Source organism: Acinonyx jubatus, chromosome E3 (assembly GCF_027475565.1).
Source record: "Acinonyx jubatus isolate Ajub_Pintada_27869175 chromosome E3, VMU_Ajub_asm_v1.0, whole genome shotgun sequence".
Taxonomy (NCBI): Eukaryota; Metazoa; Chordata; class Mammalia; order Carnivora; family Felidae; genus Acinonyx; species Acinonyx jubatus.
The window spans coordinates 20,393,298-20,410,258 of record NC_069398.1 but is presented as its reverse complement, the minus strand read 5'-3'; the positions used below and the strand labels follow the sequence as shown (position 1 = coordinate 20,410,258).

The 16,961-nt window shown below is 38.8% G+C and overlaps 2 protein-coding genes and 2 non-coding genes across 5 annotated transcripts in view; 1 reads left to right on the top strand and 3 right to left on the bottom strand.

The window, feature by feature from the left end:
- Nucleotides 1–109: 109 nt before the first annotated feature.
- Nucleotides 110–10,372, bottom strand: CCT6A (chaperonin containing TCP1 subunit 6A). The gene is made up of 14 exons (XM_027041819.2): nt 10,121–10,372; nt 9,611–9,674; nt 7,871–8,005; nt 6,907–7,080; nt 6,053–6,156; nt 5,177–5,287; nt 4,751–4,910; nt 4,575–4,657; nt 3,541–3,637; nt 3,105–3,252; nt 2,553–2,686; nt 1,945–2,047; nt 1,382–1,454; nt 110–1,141 (listed from the first exon to the last, which is right to left on the bottom strand). Exons 1-14 carry the CDS (start codon nt 10,255–10,257, stop codon nt 1,069–1,071), a joined length of 1,596 nt encoding a protein of 531 aa, XP_026897620.1. The 5' UTR covers nt 10,258–10,372; the 3' UTR covers nt 110–1,068.
- Nucleotides 2,926–3,065, bottom strand: LOC113594610 (small nucleolar RNA SNORA15). The gene has a single exon (XR_003415013.1). It is a non-coding gene; the product is annotated as a small nucleolar RNA SNORA15 (small nucleolar RNA).
- LOC113594611 (small nucleolar RNA SNORA22) lies at nt 7,194–7,327 on the bottom strand. Its single transcript, XR_003415014.1, has one exon. It is a non-coding gene; the product is annotated as a small nucleolar RNA SNORA22 (small nucleolar RNA).
- Nucleotides 9,848–16,961, top strand: part of PSPH (phosphoserine phosphatase) — a 52,159-nt gene continuing 45,045 nt past the window's right edge. The window contains exon 1 of one of the 2 annotated variants that reach the window (XM_053213682.1): nt 9,848–9,990. The gene's annotated coding sequence lies outside the window, so the exon portion shown is untranslated. Of the gene's footprint in view, nt 9,991–10,472; nt 10,677–16,961 lie in introns of those variants that run through there. The other variant, XM_053213684.1, reaches the window with a different exon arrangement.

Sequence of the window (16,961 nt, the reverse complement as noted above, 5' to 3'; positions counted from 1 at the left end):
GTTCCACAAGCTCCTCCATTACACTGTGAACAGAACATTTCCACAGATTTTCTACCCATTTATATTCAAATTCCTTTTGGGCCCTGGAATACCATTTCAAGATCACAGAAAAGGTTTCAATTTAATATTTATTGCACACCGTAGGCAACTGCCAAGTCCTCAAAAACACAAAGCTTTGCAGCACACAACTTCACTCTCAAGGGCTGTGAATGAGATCTACCAACTATAAAAACAATTTTGTGGAAGTGGGTGGGAGAGAACAGTAACTTGGGTGAAAGACGACACTACAGAGTTTGGAATGGTCGCGCAGGTCTTTTAGCATAAGCACAGGTACAGACAGGGGTGTGAAAATATGGTCCATGTGAAAATCTCCTTTCCCTTAGCCCCCATGCCTTTAAGGGTGTTTTTCCCTCTGTCTCCTCTATTTCTAGTTTTCTCTCTTCATACTTTCAGTTTATTTATATATAATGATCAACTCCCTTGCCTCTACTTCACCCATCTTTCTGCCCAGTACAACTTTCCTGGGGAGCATTTTAGCAAAAGTACTTAAAAGCATTAAAAGTCCAAACAAATGATTCCAACAGTTTTACTCAGGAATTAATACTAAAGAAACAGGGATGCTTTCAAAATCTTAAGTTACTTTAAGTATTATTTATATTTGCATAAAAACCTACAAGCCTGACAGTGGAGAACTAGTAGATATATTAAAATACATCAATTAGAAGAAATTATTAAACCATTAAATTTGCTTTTCAAGGAACATTTAATAACAAGGTAGGTAACATACTTGTCTAACACGGTACTTTTAGATCATGGAAGCTAAAGCAAAACATCCTGTTCACTGGGTGAAAACAGCCTGCTTAATGGTGTACACTGCAGTGAAATTTAAAAAAATACTGTAATTATAATTTCAGAACTTCAAAATTTGAGTGTCAGTGTTCTTTTTTTCGTATGGGAAAGGAAAATGCTTTTGAAAATCATTTGAAGCTTGGACGAAAATTCCATGGCTATATTCTTAGGATCACTCTGTAGTCTTCATGATACAGATGACACAAGGGAAGCTTCAATTCAACCTTTTAGAGAAGACATTCCAGCTCGCATGATCTCATCAACCAGGAGAATGTTGGTGGCAATCACAGTGCTGAAAGGGGACGGAAAGATCAGATGGCTCAGATGTGACATATGAACCCCAAACTGTACAAATTATATCCAATTAAGTTTCTCCTTTCCCCTCAAAAATATAGAAGGCTAGTTTAGTTTTTATACTTTCAGCTGATTACATTTTTATGAAAACAAAAACAAAAAACCCCACGTAATTAAACATACCAAGAGTATGAGGATTCTCTAAAGGTTATTTTAGTTTTGGCTGTCTCAAACTTACCAGGAGTGAAGAAGCTGTTTCTTTACACAATAGTTATCCCATATGCCTACTTCAGCAGCTACCATTGGCTCACCTGTAAAGTAACCCAGTATTCTTAAAATCACACACAGAAAGTTGGAAGATCAGAATGCAAATAAAACAGAGTATTTTGTGATTTGCTCATCACTGATTATTCTCATTATCCAAAGTTCCTCAATTAGTCCAATTTTGCTCCAAACTACGATCTCTACTCAGAAGACATCCAGTAATAGTAATGTGCTATTTGGTTACCAAATGTTTGAACATCTCTATTTTTCCAGATGCATTCTTGTTTGTTCATATTAAAGTAGAGCACTTGTACTGGCCAAAATGGGCCTACCATTTCCCTCATTCCAGAAACCCTTTCTACTAATGTGAATGTATGATGCTGTTGACAGTAACAGGTCTTACAAATACTGCAGGATTCTGTTATCTTTCTTCCACTCTACTTTTCTCCAACATTCTTTCGTTTCCATTTTTTATCCTCCTTGATTTTACCTCACCTGAATCTAGTTCTCCCCCTACAAATAGCTGTGTTCTCTTACCTGTGTTCAAGTCCACACCTACAAGTTGACCTGATTCTGAATGTTCTGCTTGAACTTTAACTAGTGTTTCTTGAAGGTCAAAACCAGAATTCTGAGCAAGAACCTAAACAAACAAATTTAATCCTTTAAAAGACAGAACCCTAAGAAGTGATAAGAACCATAATTCCAATTAGTAAAAACAAAACAAAAAAAAAACCCCTTAAGATAGACCAGTATTTATGTTCATATCAGAGAATAACTAAATAGAACATTTGTTACTAACCAACTCATTAACCCACCCCAAGCCCAGCAATACACTGGTCATAAACTATATCCCTAAAATAGCATACAAGACAAAACAAAAGAGCAAGCTTGTACTCTAGTATAACTCCTACACTGCAAACTCTTAAAACAGTTTATCTCCTGCCATCTGAAACTTCAGTTATTCAACTCCCTTCCACAGGAACCAAATACATTTGGATAAGAGATACCCGGCTCTAGTTATGTTAGGGAGAAAATGAATAAAACTTGTTTACTCAAAGTCTACATTATAAAAACGCCATTATCAAAAAGCTTTCATCAGCTAAATCATTTTGATGTAGTTAAGAAAACTGTTCAAGTATTCATACCTTGGGAATAATGAGCAATGCATCAGCAAATGCTTGCACTCCAAGCTGGGCCCTGCCCTTTACACTGGGCTTATATTTAATCAAGGCTTCTGCCATTGCCACTTCCACTGCACCAGCACCTGGAACTACACAGCCTGTTGGGGGCGGGGGGACGGAGAGAAATGCTAAGTTGCAGAGAAAACAAAACTGTAGAATCATTTTTAAGAAAATTAAAACACACACACAAAAGCCATCCATTTCTTGAGAATTCGGCATAACCACCACAGTGTAAATACTACACTTGAAAGCATTACAAGCAACACATCAAATAGCAAAATGGCCCAATTTAACTAGTACTTGGAAGCTCTTGCAAGGTCTTAACATTAGTTCATTTATTTGTATCCACTTTTAATCATGATATGCTATAAAAAAGCCTCGCATACCATCACAGGCATTTTAAAGGGAAGACTTTACTTTTGCATGGTGTCTGGCTGTGTAAATTACTGATAAAAAGAACACAGTATTCAGCCATGCCTTTCACACTAGCAAAAGAATATACAATAAGGATCTTACCATCATCAATAGCATTTTTAACAGCCCTCAAGCCATCTCTTATTGCATCTTTGATTTGAGTGAGTGTGTGCTTATTTGGTCCTTTGACCAATAATGTGACAGAGCGAGGGTTGTTACATTTCTCAATAAAGGTGAATTTCTCTTCTCCCTATGTGAAAAAGATATTTTCAAAAACAGGATATGGTTATACAAAGAATGAAGAGGGGCTTATGGAAGAATAAGTAGTTTATTAATAAGAAAACAACATACCAATCACATTAAAGCAAATAAACTACTTCATATAAAAGAAATGTGACTTTTCCCATCAATGGCTTATCATTATTATACATAAGCATCAAAATGTATGTAAACAAATCAAAAATATGATTCTGGGTTTGAATGAATTCATGAACGAAACATCATTGTATTATCATCTTCAGAAAGAAAATACACTCACCAATGTATATTCATAGACAAGTCCTGCATGTCCCAAACAATCAGGATTTAGGTCATCAAAAGAATTTAGAGCTACTCCACCACAAGCAAGAGTCAGCCTGAAATATTGGAAGTGTTTTAAGGGAGACCTGTAAGTGGCTTTGTTATGTTTGAAGAGATTAATAATTTTTAGGAAGTGATCTTTCAGAATTACATACCGAAATTAGATATTCTGAAATGTATTTTAACTCAAGCCTTTCCATTCACCACCAACCAGCTAAAAACCAGTCTTTTCTCCTAACTCACCATTTAAACCAGGCTTTCAAAGTTAGGAAATACTCCTTTGATAAGAAATCTAAAAGCGAACAAGAGCTCTTTACTGTGGTGAGCTCTGAGGAAAAAGTAGTTCTTTGAAACCCCTTGATGCTGTCTCTCGACATGGTTACATACATACACGTTTCGTGGTTTAAAATTAAAACAAGCATATACCAAAGTTCACAGCAGCATTATTCACAAGAGCATTATTCACAACAGGACATTTGAGGAAGAAACTCAAATGTCCACTGATAAATGTATAAATAAAATGTGATATATTCATACAATGGAGTATTGTTCATCCTTGAAAGGGAAATGAGATTCTAACATATGCTATACAACATGGATGAACTTTGAAACTATCATGCTAAGTGAAGAAGCCAGACACAAAAGGACAAATACTGCATGATTCCCTTACAGGAGGTACTGAATTTAGAGACAAAGTAGAATAGTATTTACCAGGAGTGGGAGAAACAAAGTTATTATTTAAAGAGTAGAATTTCAGTTTGGGAAGATGGAAAAGTTCTAGAGATGAATGATGTAATGGCTGCACGATAACGTGAATGCAATTTAATGCCACTGGATTATAATTAGAAAAAATGAGTAAAATGTTAAGTTTTATATTATGCGTATTTTATCACAATAAAAAAAGGAAAAATGTAATTACAGGAGAAAAAGCAATCCCAGTTAACTTGCAAAATAAGTAAAATTTACATCACCAAGATAATCTGGTATCTGTACCTTTCCATATTTCTCCTTTTAGCCCTCCGCAGAGCTACTATGCCTTCTTTTGCAAGAGCATCTAAGGAAAAGGGGTCAATTCCCTGTGTCAAAAACAAGTTAGTTTTAATAGAAGTCACCTTAAAAATAACAATGAATGATACAGGCTCATTTATAAAGTAAAACTTCATTCTCACCTTTTGATTAATAACCACGAATCCTTTATCTGAATCACCACAGACTTTCTTTTTCAGTTCTATTATTTTTTTAACTCTATCTTCAATGAATTTTCTTTCAGCTTTTACAAGCTTCTCTCTCTCTTCTGCACTCTTGTAAAAAAAGCCAGAATTCACTTCTCTATTTAAAAAAAAGTTGGGGGTGGGAGGGAAATGTTTATTTTTTAAGAAGATAAACCAGCCGAAGAAATTGGGTTAGTCTTGAGATTTAACAAATAGTTAGTTAACTCCAGTCCTTATCCCTGGAATGTCTTCAGAAGTTATTTTCTATAATTCACCCAAACCCAACTGAGGCATTACTATCCTTAGAGTAATCTCACAAGTGACTTGCCCAAAATACAAGCTGCTCCACCTCTCCACTCCATTTGTAAGGGGCTATAGACTCACGTTTTTTCATATTCTAATGACACATTGCACGTGAGGATGTATGCATCTTCTACTCTTTTCTTCATATCAGGATGCCGCGCCCCATGGTCTAAAACAAGACCTCTGATTAAGCTGTTAAAATACATAATTTATAGTTATTGATTTCTAAATGATACATAACATATATTAATGAAATTCAAACACTGAGTTGAGACTGTATTGATAATTTTCACACAACTTTATGAGTTTTTGAACAAGACTTTTGGGTGAAACCAGGCAGGTTCAATTATGAAAAAACAATATCCAGAACATAACAGACATGACCCATTCAAACAAAAGTAACAACCCTTATCTTGTACAGGAAACTGCAGAGAAATAGTTGCAAATGGTTGGCTATCAAATTGTGATTACCTCCTTTAAAACATATTTCTCTTAAAGTTTGTTTATTCATTTTGAGAGAGAGAGAGCAGAGCATGTGTGTGCGGGGGGGGGGGGGGGGGGGGGGGGGGGCAGAGAGAGGAGAGTGATCATAACCTGAACTGAAACTAAGAGTTGAATGCTGAGCCACCCAGGTGCCCCTAAAAATATTTTTTACCTTGGTCATTGAAATATATATTTTAAATTCCCCACCAGTCTATTATGCTTTGTATCCCACAATTCAATAAATCACTGATGTAGCTCACTTTTCAGAATCATTCTGACTATAAACACATCATACCAGTAACTTCAAGAGGAAACACTACTGAGCAAACTAAATATTCACCTAGGAATACACACAGGAATTCAGAGACAAAAAAAAAAAAAAAAAAAAAAAAGAAGTCAAAACAGATGTACTGTAAAAAGTGTCTGTAAATTTGGAAACATACCATAAGGATTTCATAGCATCCTACCACCTACCTTGTATCAGTTTCAGATTTATGTTTCATCTCCATAATCTCAACCATGAAGAGGTCAATAGGTTCATCTTGTTTTTTAATGGCCAAAATGGAATCCACCACAGCCTACAATAGGAGCATAACCATTAGATGAATTTGATTTGCAGAAGTCCAGACACTTATGCTGCTTGTTCTTCAGAGAAGTGTAGTTTCTTTAAAATCTCTGAACTGATCTAAGCCCTTCTCTATGAGCTAACAGAATACATTATTTGTAAAGGATTGAAGTCATTTACATTCCTGACATCTCAATTTATAATTAGGTAAAGAATCACTGACATCCCCACTATTTTATTAAAAATATTGACGACACAAGTTTTTTTCATAATAAAATTTCCATTTTATAAACCTTTAATGGAAACTCTGATTATATCTTTATAACCTGGTCAGGTATACTATTATTTGATTTTCTCATTTTACATTTTAGGAACACACATCAGCTACTCTCACTACCACAAAAAGGAAACTACTTATTTCACATGGTATAACACTGTGAATGTTTTTTTTTTTTAATGTTAAAAAAAAAATTTTTCTTTTTGTTGCCTGGGGGGGGGGGGTGGGTGAGTGAAAGAAGGGTGGTGGGGGTGGGGTGGAGAGAGAGAATCCCAAGCAGACTCCCAATGTTGATGCACGGCTCCATCTTACAACCATGAGATCATAACCCGAGCCAAAATCTAGAGTTGGGACACTCAATGGACTGAGGCACCCAGGAGCTCTGACACAGTGAAGGTTTCAGATAGCATCCTGTAACCGAAACTAGGAAGTATATCAAGGGTCTTCAACACAGGTGTACTGTACCAAATGCCACATTTAACATACCTCTGTTAAGACATCAGCAAGTTCAGCATGCACTTTAGTACGTAGAGATGTTCTGGCCACATCTATAAGTGTTTCTCTGTCCATTTCTTTGCTTACTTTGACTTGTTCCAAAAACTGAAGTGCCTTTTCCTTTGCAGCTTCAAATCCTTCTGTTATTATTCTGGGATGAAGACCCTACAAACATATAATCATATAACCATCATCTCTAACACTGGAGTTCTTCAATTAGATGACAAAGTAAATTTTTAAAGGAATATTCTGGATCATTTATATGCTTTAATACAATAAAATGTGCTGACTTTCTGAATACATTTAAAAGGATAGATAGTCCTTTCAATGCAGAGGAAAAGAACAGACATTGCTGTAGCACAGAGTCAAAACCAAGGGAACTATAAAGCACACTTGGGTTTTCACTGTGCAAACCACAAGGAATAATGCCCCAAACTCAAAACTGTGCTCAGGGGAACCATTTATTCACATCTTTTACGAACAAAAACAGGGAGACCAAGGGTCTGATTTTCCTCTCTTCCCAGGAATTTCTTGGCATTAGATCACTACTATGGTTTGCTTTAACTTTCAAACTACTCAGGACTAAAAAAAAGTTGTGAATTCTTACTTAAATTTACATTTTAGTTGGCTTTTTCTTTATAAATATGCCTAGTCCTGAATATCCAGTTTCTAGATCTCAACTACCAATCTATGTTATAGACATATATAAATCATATGCAATGCCACTTGATCCAAAAAAAAAAAAAAATCCTGCAGGCCAAGGAAGGTTCTTTAATCTGTCCAGGATCACAATAAACTTGTATAAGACCAGGCTCTGGTTCCAAGATTTAAGCCCCCTGCTCTTTACATTCTACTATACTGCCTCAGCTACTATGAACACATAAATTTATATAAATAAAATTCAGATTATTTCATGTTTACATAACTATCACAGAAACACAAGAATCATGTATACTTCAGAAATGTAGAGATCCGCCTGTTTCAGTAGTTCTCCAATGATTAGGACATTGGAAGTGGTACCATCACCAGTTATGTCATCCTGGGCTGTTGCTACTTTGGCTATTAAGGAGGCTGTTGGGTGTTGAATTTGCTGGAAGTAGAAAAAGAAGAAAATTACTTAAATTCAAACAGTCCAAATAAATATACCTTAAAATATCTGAAGGGACTCCTTTAAGAGCATCTATTTGCATACATTGCCCAAATGTTCAGCTACATGCGGCGCTGATTTAAAACTCACCATTAACTATTTTACACATCAATTTATGGTAATAAAAACATTCACATATAGATTTGAGTGGATTATCTCCACTTTACTGATGAGGAAATCTGAGGCTTAGTTAAGGTTTATTGAAGGTGAGTTACAAGTAAGAAATAATTTCAAATCCATGCATGCTTCTTTATGACAAATCTATGGCTCTTGTGACAATAAACCAGGTTCCTTCTTTTTTCTTTTTTAATACATATTTTTTACGTTTGTTTATTTTTGAGAGAGACAGAATGCGAACAGGGGAGGGGCAGAGAGAGAAGGACACATAATCCACCGCAGGCTCCGCTCTGAGCTGTCAGCACAGAGCCCTATGTGGGGCTCAAATCCATGAACTGTGAGATCATGACCTGAGCCAAAGGTGGACACCTAACCAACTGAGCCATCCAGGCGCCCCTAAACCAGGTTCCTTCTAAAATTAAACCCCAGCAGCCTCCAGTTCAGTTGGAACGGAACAAATAATTAAAAAGAAAAAAAAGTTCCTTTAGCAAAGATCATCGGTGAATGCTACATCACCGAAGAAAGGTTTTGGGAGAACAGGATATTCATTATGTCTCCAACATCACCCACAGATTCTTAATTACAAAGGATCCAAACAATGCTCCTGTACTGCTTTTGATTTTTAAATCTCCTATTCTCCACTAACCTAGTGCAGCCTTTTGTCTCTGGGGACACTGACAGTTTGTCTGCTAGCACAGGTCACCACTTAGCCAACTAAAAACAAACTAAAACTAACCTTCTAGGTTAGCTAATCCTTACTGAAGATGTTTACAAATATCTGCAAACTGAAGGCATGGTACACTAATATCAAAACCCTAAATTTTATTCTGAATTCAAAACACAGGCAAGTCATTTCCTTTCTTGGATTTTAAGTGCCAGGTTTTGGAAACTTAGGGAAGAGTAAAACAATTGCTCCTCTCAACAGTCTTATATTCTAGGGTCAGTGAGACTTAAAAACGGTAAAGCAAAGAGTTTTGTCTCCCCTTCAGCTGGAGGTGGAGATGGACCAGACAGAAACTACGGTTTAATAAAGAGAAAAAATAGCATATGAATAATAACAACAACAACAACAACAACAACAACAATAATAATAATAATAAAGTATAGCCGTGTTATCACATTTTGCACCTACCTGGGTCAACTGCTTAGTTTTCCAAATTTTAATAAAGTTTAGTAACTACCATCCTTTAACCAAGGACTTACATGGCAAGAGTAGGGATTCAAAAATAAGTTATCAGACTCCCCAGGGTTCCTCCTGGCACTGTACTGTCAGTACTGTTACCGATAATATTCCTTTTCTACTTCCTCCAGACCTGCTGAGGGCTAATAGTGATTTCTCCTATTTTGAAAATGAACATGAAAAATCCTCTTGCAAATTACACGTAATACGGAAAACCAAGACATTTTTGACCTAGTATAGCAGTCTCTCACCATTTCATGAAGCAGCACATTGCCATCTTTAGTAAGCTTGATGTCTCCAGCACCAGAAACAAGCCTGTTCAATGGGCAGAAATGAACCACAGTGTGACTTTTTCAACGGACACCAAATTAAGAGTCCCATTCAAATCCGGCTTTACCCAGAACCTAGGGAGCTGGGGCCACGCGGCTGGTTCTCTCTACCCAGCAATAGGAATGATGCAGTGCCCACCCCCTCCCTTCAGAGAAACAGTCGGCCGAACCCTTAGGGTTGCTGGAGCCCAGGGCGCGGGGGAGCGCCGCGCACGCGGGCAGCTTTGTTCTCCGCAGAGACGGCATCGATTACAAGAGGAAACGGCCGGGGCAGGAAACAGGCGCGACCCGGGAGTATACGGGTAAGTAGGGCCGTAGCCGCGAGCAGAGGCCCAGGGGCGGCGAGCTCAAGGCCGTGGCCCCCGCCGCCATGCCCGCGACGGCGCGAGGTGCGTGGTGTCCGCCCTACCCTACCCGCCGGCCCCGCCTTACATCTTCATGGTGCCTTTAGGCCCCAAGTTGGTCCTCAGCACGTCCTGCAGTCCCCGGGCCGCGCTGATGTTGACCGCCAGCGCCGCCTGGGCTCTGGCTACCTCGGCCTTGGGGTTCAGGGTCTTCACGGCCGCCATAGCTAACCACCACAGGAAGAGGAGGAGACCCGGCGTGCGGAGTGCCTAAAGCCGGCTCAGTGTGGCCTGGAGGCGCTACCCGGGTCTTCTGGAAAAGTCGGGCGCGCCGGGACCGTCCCCAGCGTGCCCGCGCTGCTGCCATTGGGCCGCGAGTCGGCCAGCGCCGCTCATTGGCTCGCGGCGCCTGCGGTTCCGCCCCTCGCGGCCGGGCCCCGGCGCCATTGCTCACGAGAAGACCCTGTTCCCAGGCAGAAAGGGCTCGCAGCGTTCCGGTTTCGCCGCCGTCTTGGCCCAGCTTGGCCGTCCCGGGACCTGAGGACGGAGGCGGGGCGGGGAGCGCGGCCGCTCTTGCGCCAGGCTGGGCCTGTGGGCGGCGCGCCCCCCGGCATGATTGCAGTGTGGGCCGCTCTTTTCTGGAGGTCTCTGGCCGCCGGTGTAGGGTGGGCTTCTCCCTCCTCCACTCGCGCGGTTTGCCCTGCTTCCTCCCCTTGCTTCTCTGCTCCCCGTCACTAGCGTTTTCTTGACTTGATACTGTGTGCCTGTAGGGCTTCTAGGTGCTGTGGCGATACAGAAGCGAATCCGATAAGGGCCCTCGCCCAATGTTTTAAGCCTAGAGAAGATGAGATAGAATGCAAGGTAGAAAATGCTCGATGCCTTTTTACCAAGCTGCAGGATTGGTGCCATGCGAGAAGCATGTCAGTCCACCCTTTGGGCTCCGGAGACTGCTGAGGCCTCAGGCTCGCAAGGCAGGTTTTAAAACTTAAACTTGATGGAGTAGTGAGTCGTGTACGTTCTTTGAGAGGACTCCTTTTTAAGACAAAAAAAAAAAAAAAAAACACCCAACCCTGAAACATTTCTGCCCATTGTTTTCTAGTATCCAGTACCCCCCCCCATATTAGGTATTCAGTAATGTTTCATTTTTATAAGTAGTAACGAAACTTGTTAGAACTCAGAGGTGCCAAAGGGTATCTGGTGAAAAGTATGCCCTCCTCCCTCTAGTTCAACTTGCTTTATAGACAAGCACAATTACCATTATATACTCTGAATTTCCGAGAGGTTTTCTGAACTTACAAATTCATATGCATATAAATATAAGCATTTTCCCCACACAAAATGTCAATTTATAATACACACTGTTGGTGTATATTATACTTAAAGTATCTTGGTGATGGTACCATGGCAATAAGTATAGGGATTCCTCGTTGTTAGCAGCTGAATCATATTCTTTGTAAGACTGACAACATCAACTAGCCATCTACTGGTTGATATTTAGGTTGTTCCCAGTTTTCTGCTCCTGAAGCTGCAGTGAGTATCCTGGTATATAATGCTTTTAAGTGGGTTTGTATATTTGAGAATCATAAAAGCATATATATAAATTTGAGTAATAGCATTACACAGGAGACTTGTGTTTACTTGCATGCAGATTTATTTAACTAGTGTTGGAGATGTGTGGGGAGACATAAGCAGAGATGAAGATTGTGTAATTTCAGGCACGTGCTTGTAGGTAGGGAAAGGGAGTGGGTCTCCTGAGATAAAATTGAAGGGGGCACCAAACACTCAGTAATTGAGATCAACAGTATTTTAATGCGGTATTTTTTAAGTCACTATGAATGCAAGAAATCCACAATGAAGAAATACTGGAATCTTAATTAGGCATCTCCACTAACATCATACCAGGCCTTAGACAAAGTCTCAGCAAAACAGAAGAATCCACATGATCTCTGTAGAGGGAATCTATTTGTATGTGTCATTCTTCTAGTCTCCGTTATCACACTTTCAGACAAATTAATTATTTTCATTATATGATACAAAAGAGAACTTTAATATTTTTTATTTTTAATGTTTATTCATTTTTGAGAGAGAGGATCTGAATTGGGCTCTGTGCTGACAGCAGAGATGCTCCTAGAATAGGAGAACTTTAGAATGTCTTTGGAGAATTTCAAATGAGGTCATGTTGTGGGAGCAGATCCATTTCAATACTTCATGGAAGAAATGTCAACAGATGTTTAGCTATTTGATACAGGAGGGATTTCAATAAAGAATAAAATTTTAAGGAAAGAACTCTAGTGAGGCAAGGTGGTATATTAGAATCCTAGAGTCCAACAATTTGAGTTTGAATTCTAGTTTTGCAGTATTTACCAGTAGGTGACCTTGGACAAGTTACTAAGCTTTTTTGACTCTGTTTCCTAATCTATAAAGTAGGGGTAAGTGAGATCTTAGAGAAAATTAAATGCAATTGCACGTATAACATACTTTGTATTGTGCCAGACATGGAGGGTGTTAAGTAATTGCCACTTCTGCATTAATGTAATGTAATTAAACTATATAGTTTTCATAGCACCTTCACATATAGTGTTTCACTTGATCCTAATATGAATCCTTTGAAGTTTAGTAGATCAGTGTCATAAACCAGTTTCACCGATGATTAAATACACAGAGATTAAATGACCAACAAGGTCACTCTGTGTTATATGCAAAGAAGTCCGGAAATCTAGATTTCACCCTTGACTCCTTCCTTTGCCAGTCTCCCACATCTACTTACTCCCTGAACATTTTCATTTTCTAGATCCCCCTCTCTACACTCTATTCACTCTTCTCTATCCCCATTTACACCACTCAGGTTTAAGCCATGATCATTTCTTGTACAACTACTGTAGTGCCCTAAGTAATCTTTATTCCCCATGTTGCTAATGGAGCAATCTATCAAAAGTAAATCTACAAACCACAGCTCTGTCTATAATCCCTGTTATCCCCAGGACCTTAGACTGAAATCTAAATGCCTTAGTTTGCTTCCAGGATCAACCACGTCTTGTGCCTACCTCTCTCTCTTTCTTTCTGTCTCTCCCTCCCCTCTCCCCTCTGTCTCTTCTGTCCCCTCTCCCCTCTCTCCTCTCTCTTCTTTCTCACTCACTTCATGCTCTTATCATTCTGAACTTTTCAGTGCTTAGAACCTTCTACTTGCCTTCAGCCTGAAACACTCTTCAAGGACCACTAGTCTCATTTTCATCCCCATCCCAGTCCCCATCCAGTGGCTATAGAAATAAATAAAATCCCTAATCCTCAAGAAGCACGTGGCCTGGTTAGGGAGATAAACTGGTGAACAGGTAAATGACCATAAAGTGTAGAATGTTATAGTTAAGAGATGAATGAAGTGCTGTGAGCACAAAAGTATTAACTTTGAGCACCAAGGATGGTTTCTTGGAGGAGGTGTCTTTAATAGAATTTTGGAAGATTATACACAGATTATTTCTGAAGAAGATTTAGGAGAGTGATTCCAGGCTGAGCAACAGTGGGAGTGCCTGGCGCACCCAATGGAAGATGGATATGTAATATGGAGGGAAGAAGGTTGCAAGAGCTAAATCTGGAGAAGTAGCATGTTCTGTTATGTTTTGGTTAAGGCATCTGGGTCAGCAGTGGGAACCCAAAGAACTTGTGGTAAAGATTACTCTGGAGGTGAAATGGAGGATGAACTAAGAGAAGACTAAGGATAGGGTAGTCAGAAAAAGGGTATTGAAAAGCCCATGCAGAAGGTGATGAAGACATTTAATGACATAAAGAGGTATTCTTGATAAGAGGGAAAAACATGTTTTAAACAGCATGTATTATATGTTCTCATTTTTGTAACCACTCCCCACATGCAGCTATACAAAAACAAGGATATGCATCAAAATATTAACATTATATTAAAAAATTCAGAATATTTTCATTTTTGCAAACCTTCCCAAATTTATGTATCCACAAAAGGAGAACTATATACGTGAAAATATAAAATATATAAAGCATTTTTTAATTAAGTCCCTCAAGTGTGTGTGTGTGTTTGTGTGTGTAGAACCAGGAGAATATACATCAACATGTTTAACATTTTGTTTCCATGTTTGCCAATCTTATAGGTGAAAAATGGTATCTTAGATTTGTTTATTGAGAGTTGAGCATACATCTTATATGTAAGAGCCATTTGTAGTTCTTTGTGAACTGTCTATTCATGTCTTTTGACTGTTGTCTTTGGTTACTTGTGGATTTATAGGATCTCTTTATGTTTTCTGTGTTGCAATTTACTTTTCTCACTACTGTTTGTTCAGTATTTTGTATTTATGTCTTTTTTCCTATTAAAAATTCAAAAAATTCTTTGCATGCAGTCAGATATATCCTTTTTTCCCCCTTTTATGGGCATTTGGATTTTGTGCTATACTGTGTAAAAGAGGCCTTAACACTCTTAAAAAGTATTCTTGGGGTTCCTGGGTGGCTCAGTCAGTTAAGCATGTGGCTCTTGGTTTTGGCTCAGGTCATGATCTTGAGCTTTCGTAGGTTCAAGCCTCAAGTCAGGCTCTGTGCTAGCAGCTCATAGCCTGCTTGGGATTCTCTCTCTCCCTCTTTCTGCCCCTTCCCCACTCATACTATCTCTGCCTCTCAAAATAAATAAATAAACTTAAAAAAAAACAAACTATTCTTAAATTTCCTCCATGCTTTCTTTTTTATTTTTAAGGTTTTATTTTTCATTTTAATTTTTTTTTTTTTTTTTTTTTTTTTGAGAGAGAGACGAGAGAGACAGAGTACGAGTGGGGGAGGTGCAGAGAGAGAGGGAGAAATCCGAAGCAAGCTCTAGGCTCTGAGCTCTCAGCACTCAGAGTCTGATGCAGGGCTTGAATTTGTGAACCTCAAGATCATGACCTGAGCTGAAGTTGGACACTTAACTGACTGAGACACCCAGATGCCCCGATATTTTATATTTCATTTTAATCCTTGCTTCATTTGGAATTTATTTTGGTAAGGAATAAGATAATCTGTGGTGTTAAAAACGTACATTTGGGTTTTGTCCCTGGTTCCTGGCACAGAACTCCTAAACCATTTTTGAGTGATACGAGTATCTTTTGTTATCCATAATGATCCCTTTTAGAATAAGCCTGAGTCTGTGTGAATGATGTGAGTAAAGATGGGAACCCTAGATAGCCTCAGAATGGGAGCTGGTCACTAGAAAGACCAAACACACTGATTAGAGGGTGGGGACTCTCAGTCCCATGTCCCCATCCTCTGGGGAGTGGAGGTGGCAACAGATAATAGCCAGGGTGGGTGAACACATTGATATTGTGGTAGGGTAGTGTACCTAGAGGGTGTGGAAGCTCTGTGCTGCTTCCCCGATACCTTGTCTTGTGCATCTCTTCCATTTGCCTCTTCCTGAATTATAATAAACCATAAACTTAAAGGCAGTGATTTCCTGACTTCTGAGTCAGTCTCCAAAATGTTCAAACCTGAGGAAGGAATTGTGGAACCCATAAATTTACAGGTAAATCAAATAGAAGTGCAGGCAGCTTGGAGACCTAGGACTTGTAACTGGTACCTGAAGTGGAGGCAGTCTTCTGCGACTGAGCCCTTAACTGCAGGGTCTGTGCTAATTTTGGATAGAGTTAGAATTGAATTAAGTTACTGGACACCCAGTTGGTGTTGGAGAACCAAGAAAGTTGGTGTCTGAGAACTGAATTGGTTATTGGTGTTTGGAAAAAGATTACACAGAATCCAATTTAATTTTTTTCCGGAATAATTCATTTTCTACTATTAATATGTAGTACAGTTCTCAGACGTATGTGCTACATTCTCAGATGTATCTGGATCTACTTTGGTCTATATTCCATAGCTATGTCTTTGTAAGTAGCAACACCGTATTGTTTGATTTGTTGTAGTTTTATGTTTCAAAATTCGGTAGGGCTAGATCCTCTTCATCAATCTTTTTTTCAGAAGTTTTCTGGCTATATTGCATGTTTGTTTTTCTTTCCAAAGGAAGTACAGAATTATCTAGTTTTAAAAATATTGTTTGACCTTTGCTTTAAAAAAATCAACATGTTCAGTACTGCAAAAGAAAAAACAGTAAAAAATAAGCATGTATTACTTTTTAAATAAGACCTATTTTATAAGTGGGATAGTCAAATTAAAGCAGTGGACATACAGATCGCAAAAGGCCAGTGGCTACAGGCATTTTTGACATACAATTGAAAGAATTTTGAAACATGTGATTTCTAATTTAGGAGTCTGAAGAGGTCAAAGAATTCCCAGAAGTGGGACAGGTTTAGGATGAGTATGTGGAATAATAGTATATTGATTTGGGGTAATATTTTTTCTGTTATTGGCCATTCATTCTTTGAGTGTGTACTTTGTGGCAGAGTACTATGCTTGGGTTAAACATATGCACATGATAAGAGAAGACTCTTTCCTTTAGAGCCTTCCTAGTCTATTAGAGAGACAAACATACAACAGTATACACAATATACATGATATACTGAACAGCTATAATGGTATATTCTCAGTGTCATGCTACTAGGGAAGACTTCCAAAAGCAAATCTTTTAAAAAATATTTAAAAATATATTTACTTTTTCTTTTTTTTTTTTAATTTTTTTTCAACGTTTATTTATTTTTGGGACAGAGAGAGACAGAGCATGAACGGGGGAGGGGCAGAGAGAGAGGGAGACACAGAATTGGAAACAGGCTCCAGGCTCTGAGCCATCAGCTCAGAGCCTGACGCGGGGCTCGAACTCACGGACCGCGATATCGTGACCTGGCTAAAGTCGGATGCTTAACCGACTGCGCCACCCAGGCGCCCCTACTTTTTCTTATTACAAAGATAATACATAACAATTACAGAAAAAGTAGCAAAAACCGTTTTAAATAAATTCATAAACTTACTGCTCAGAGATAACCATTTGTGATGATAAA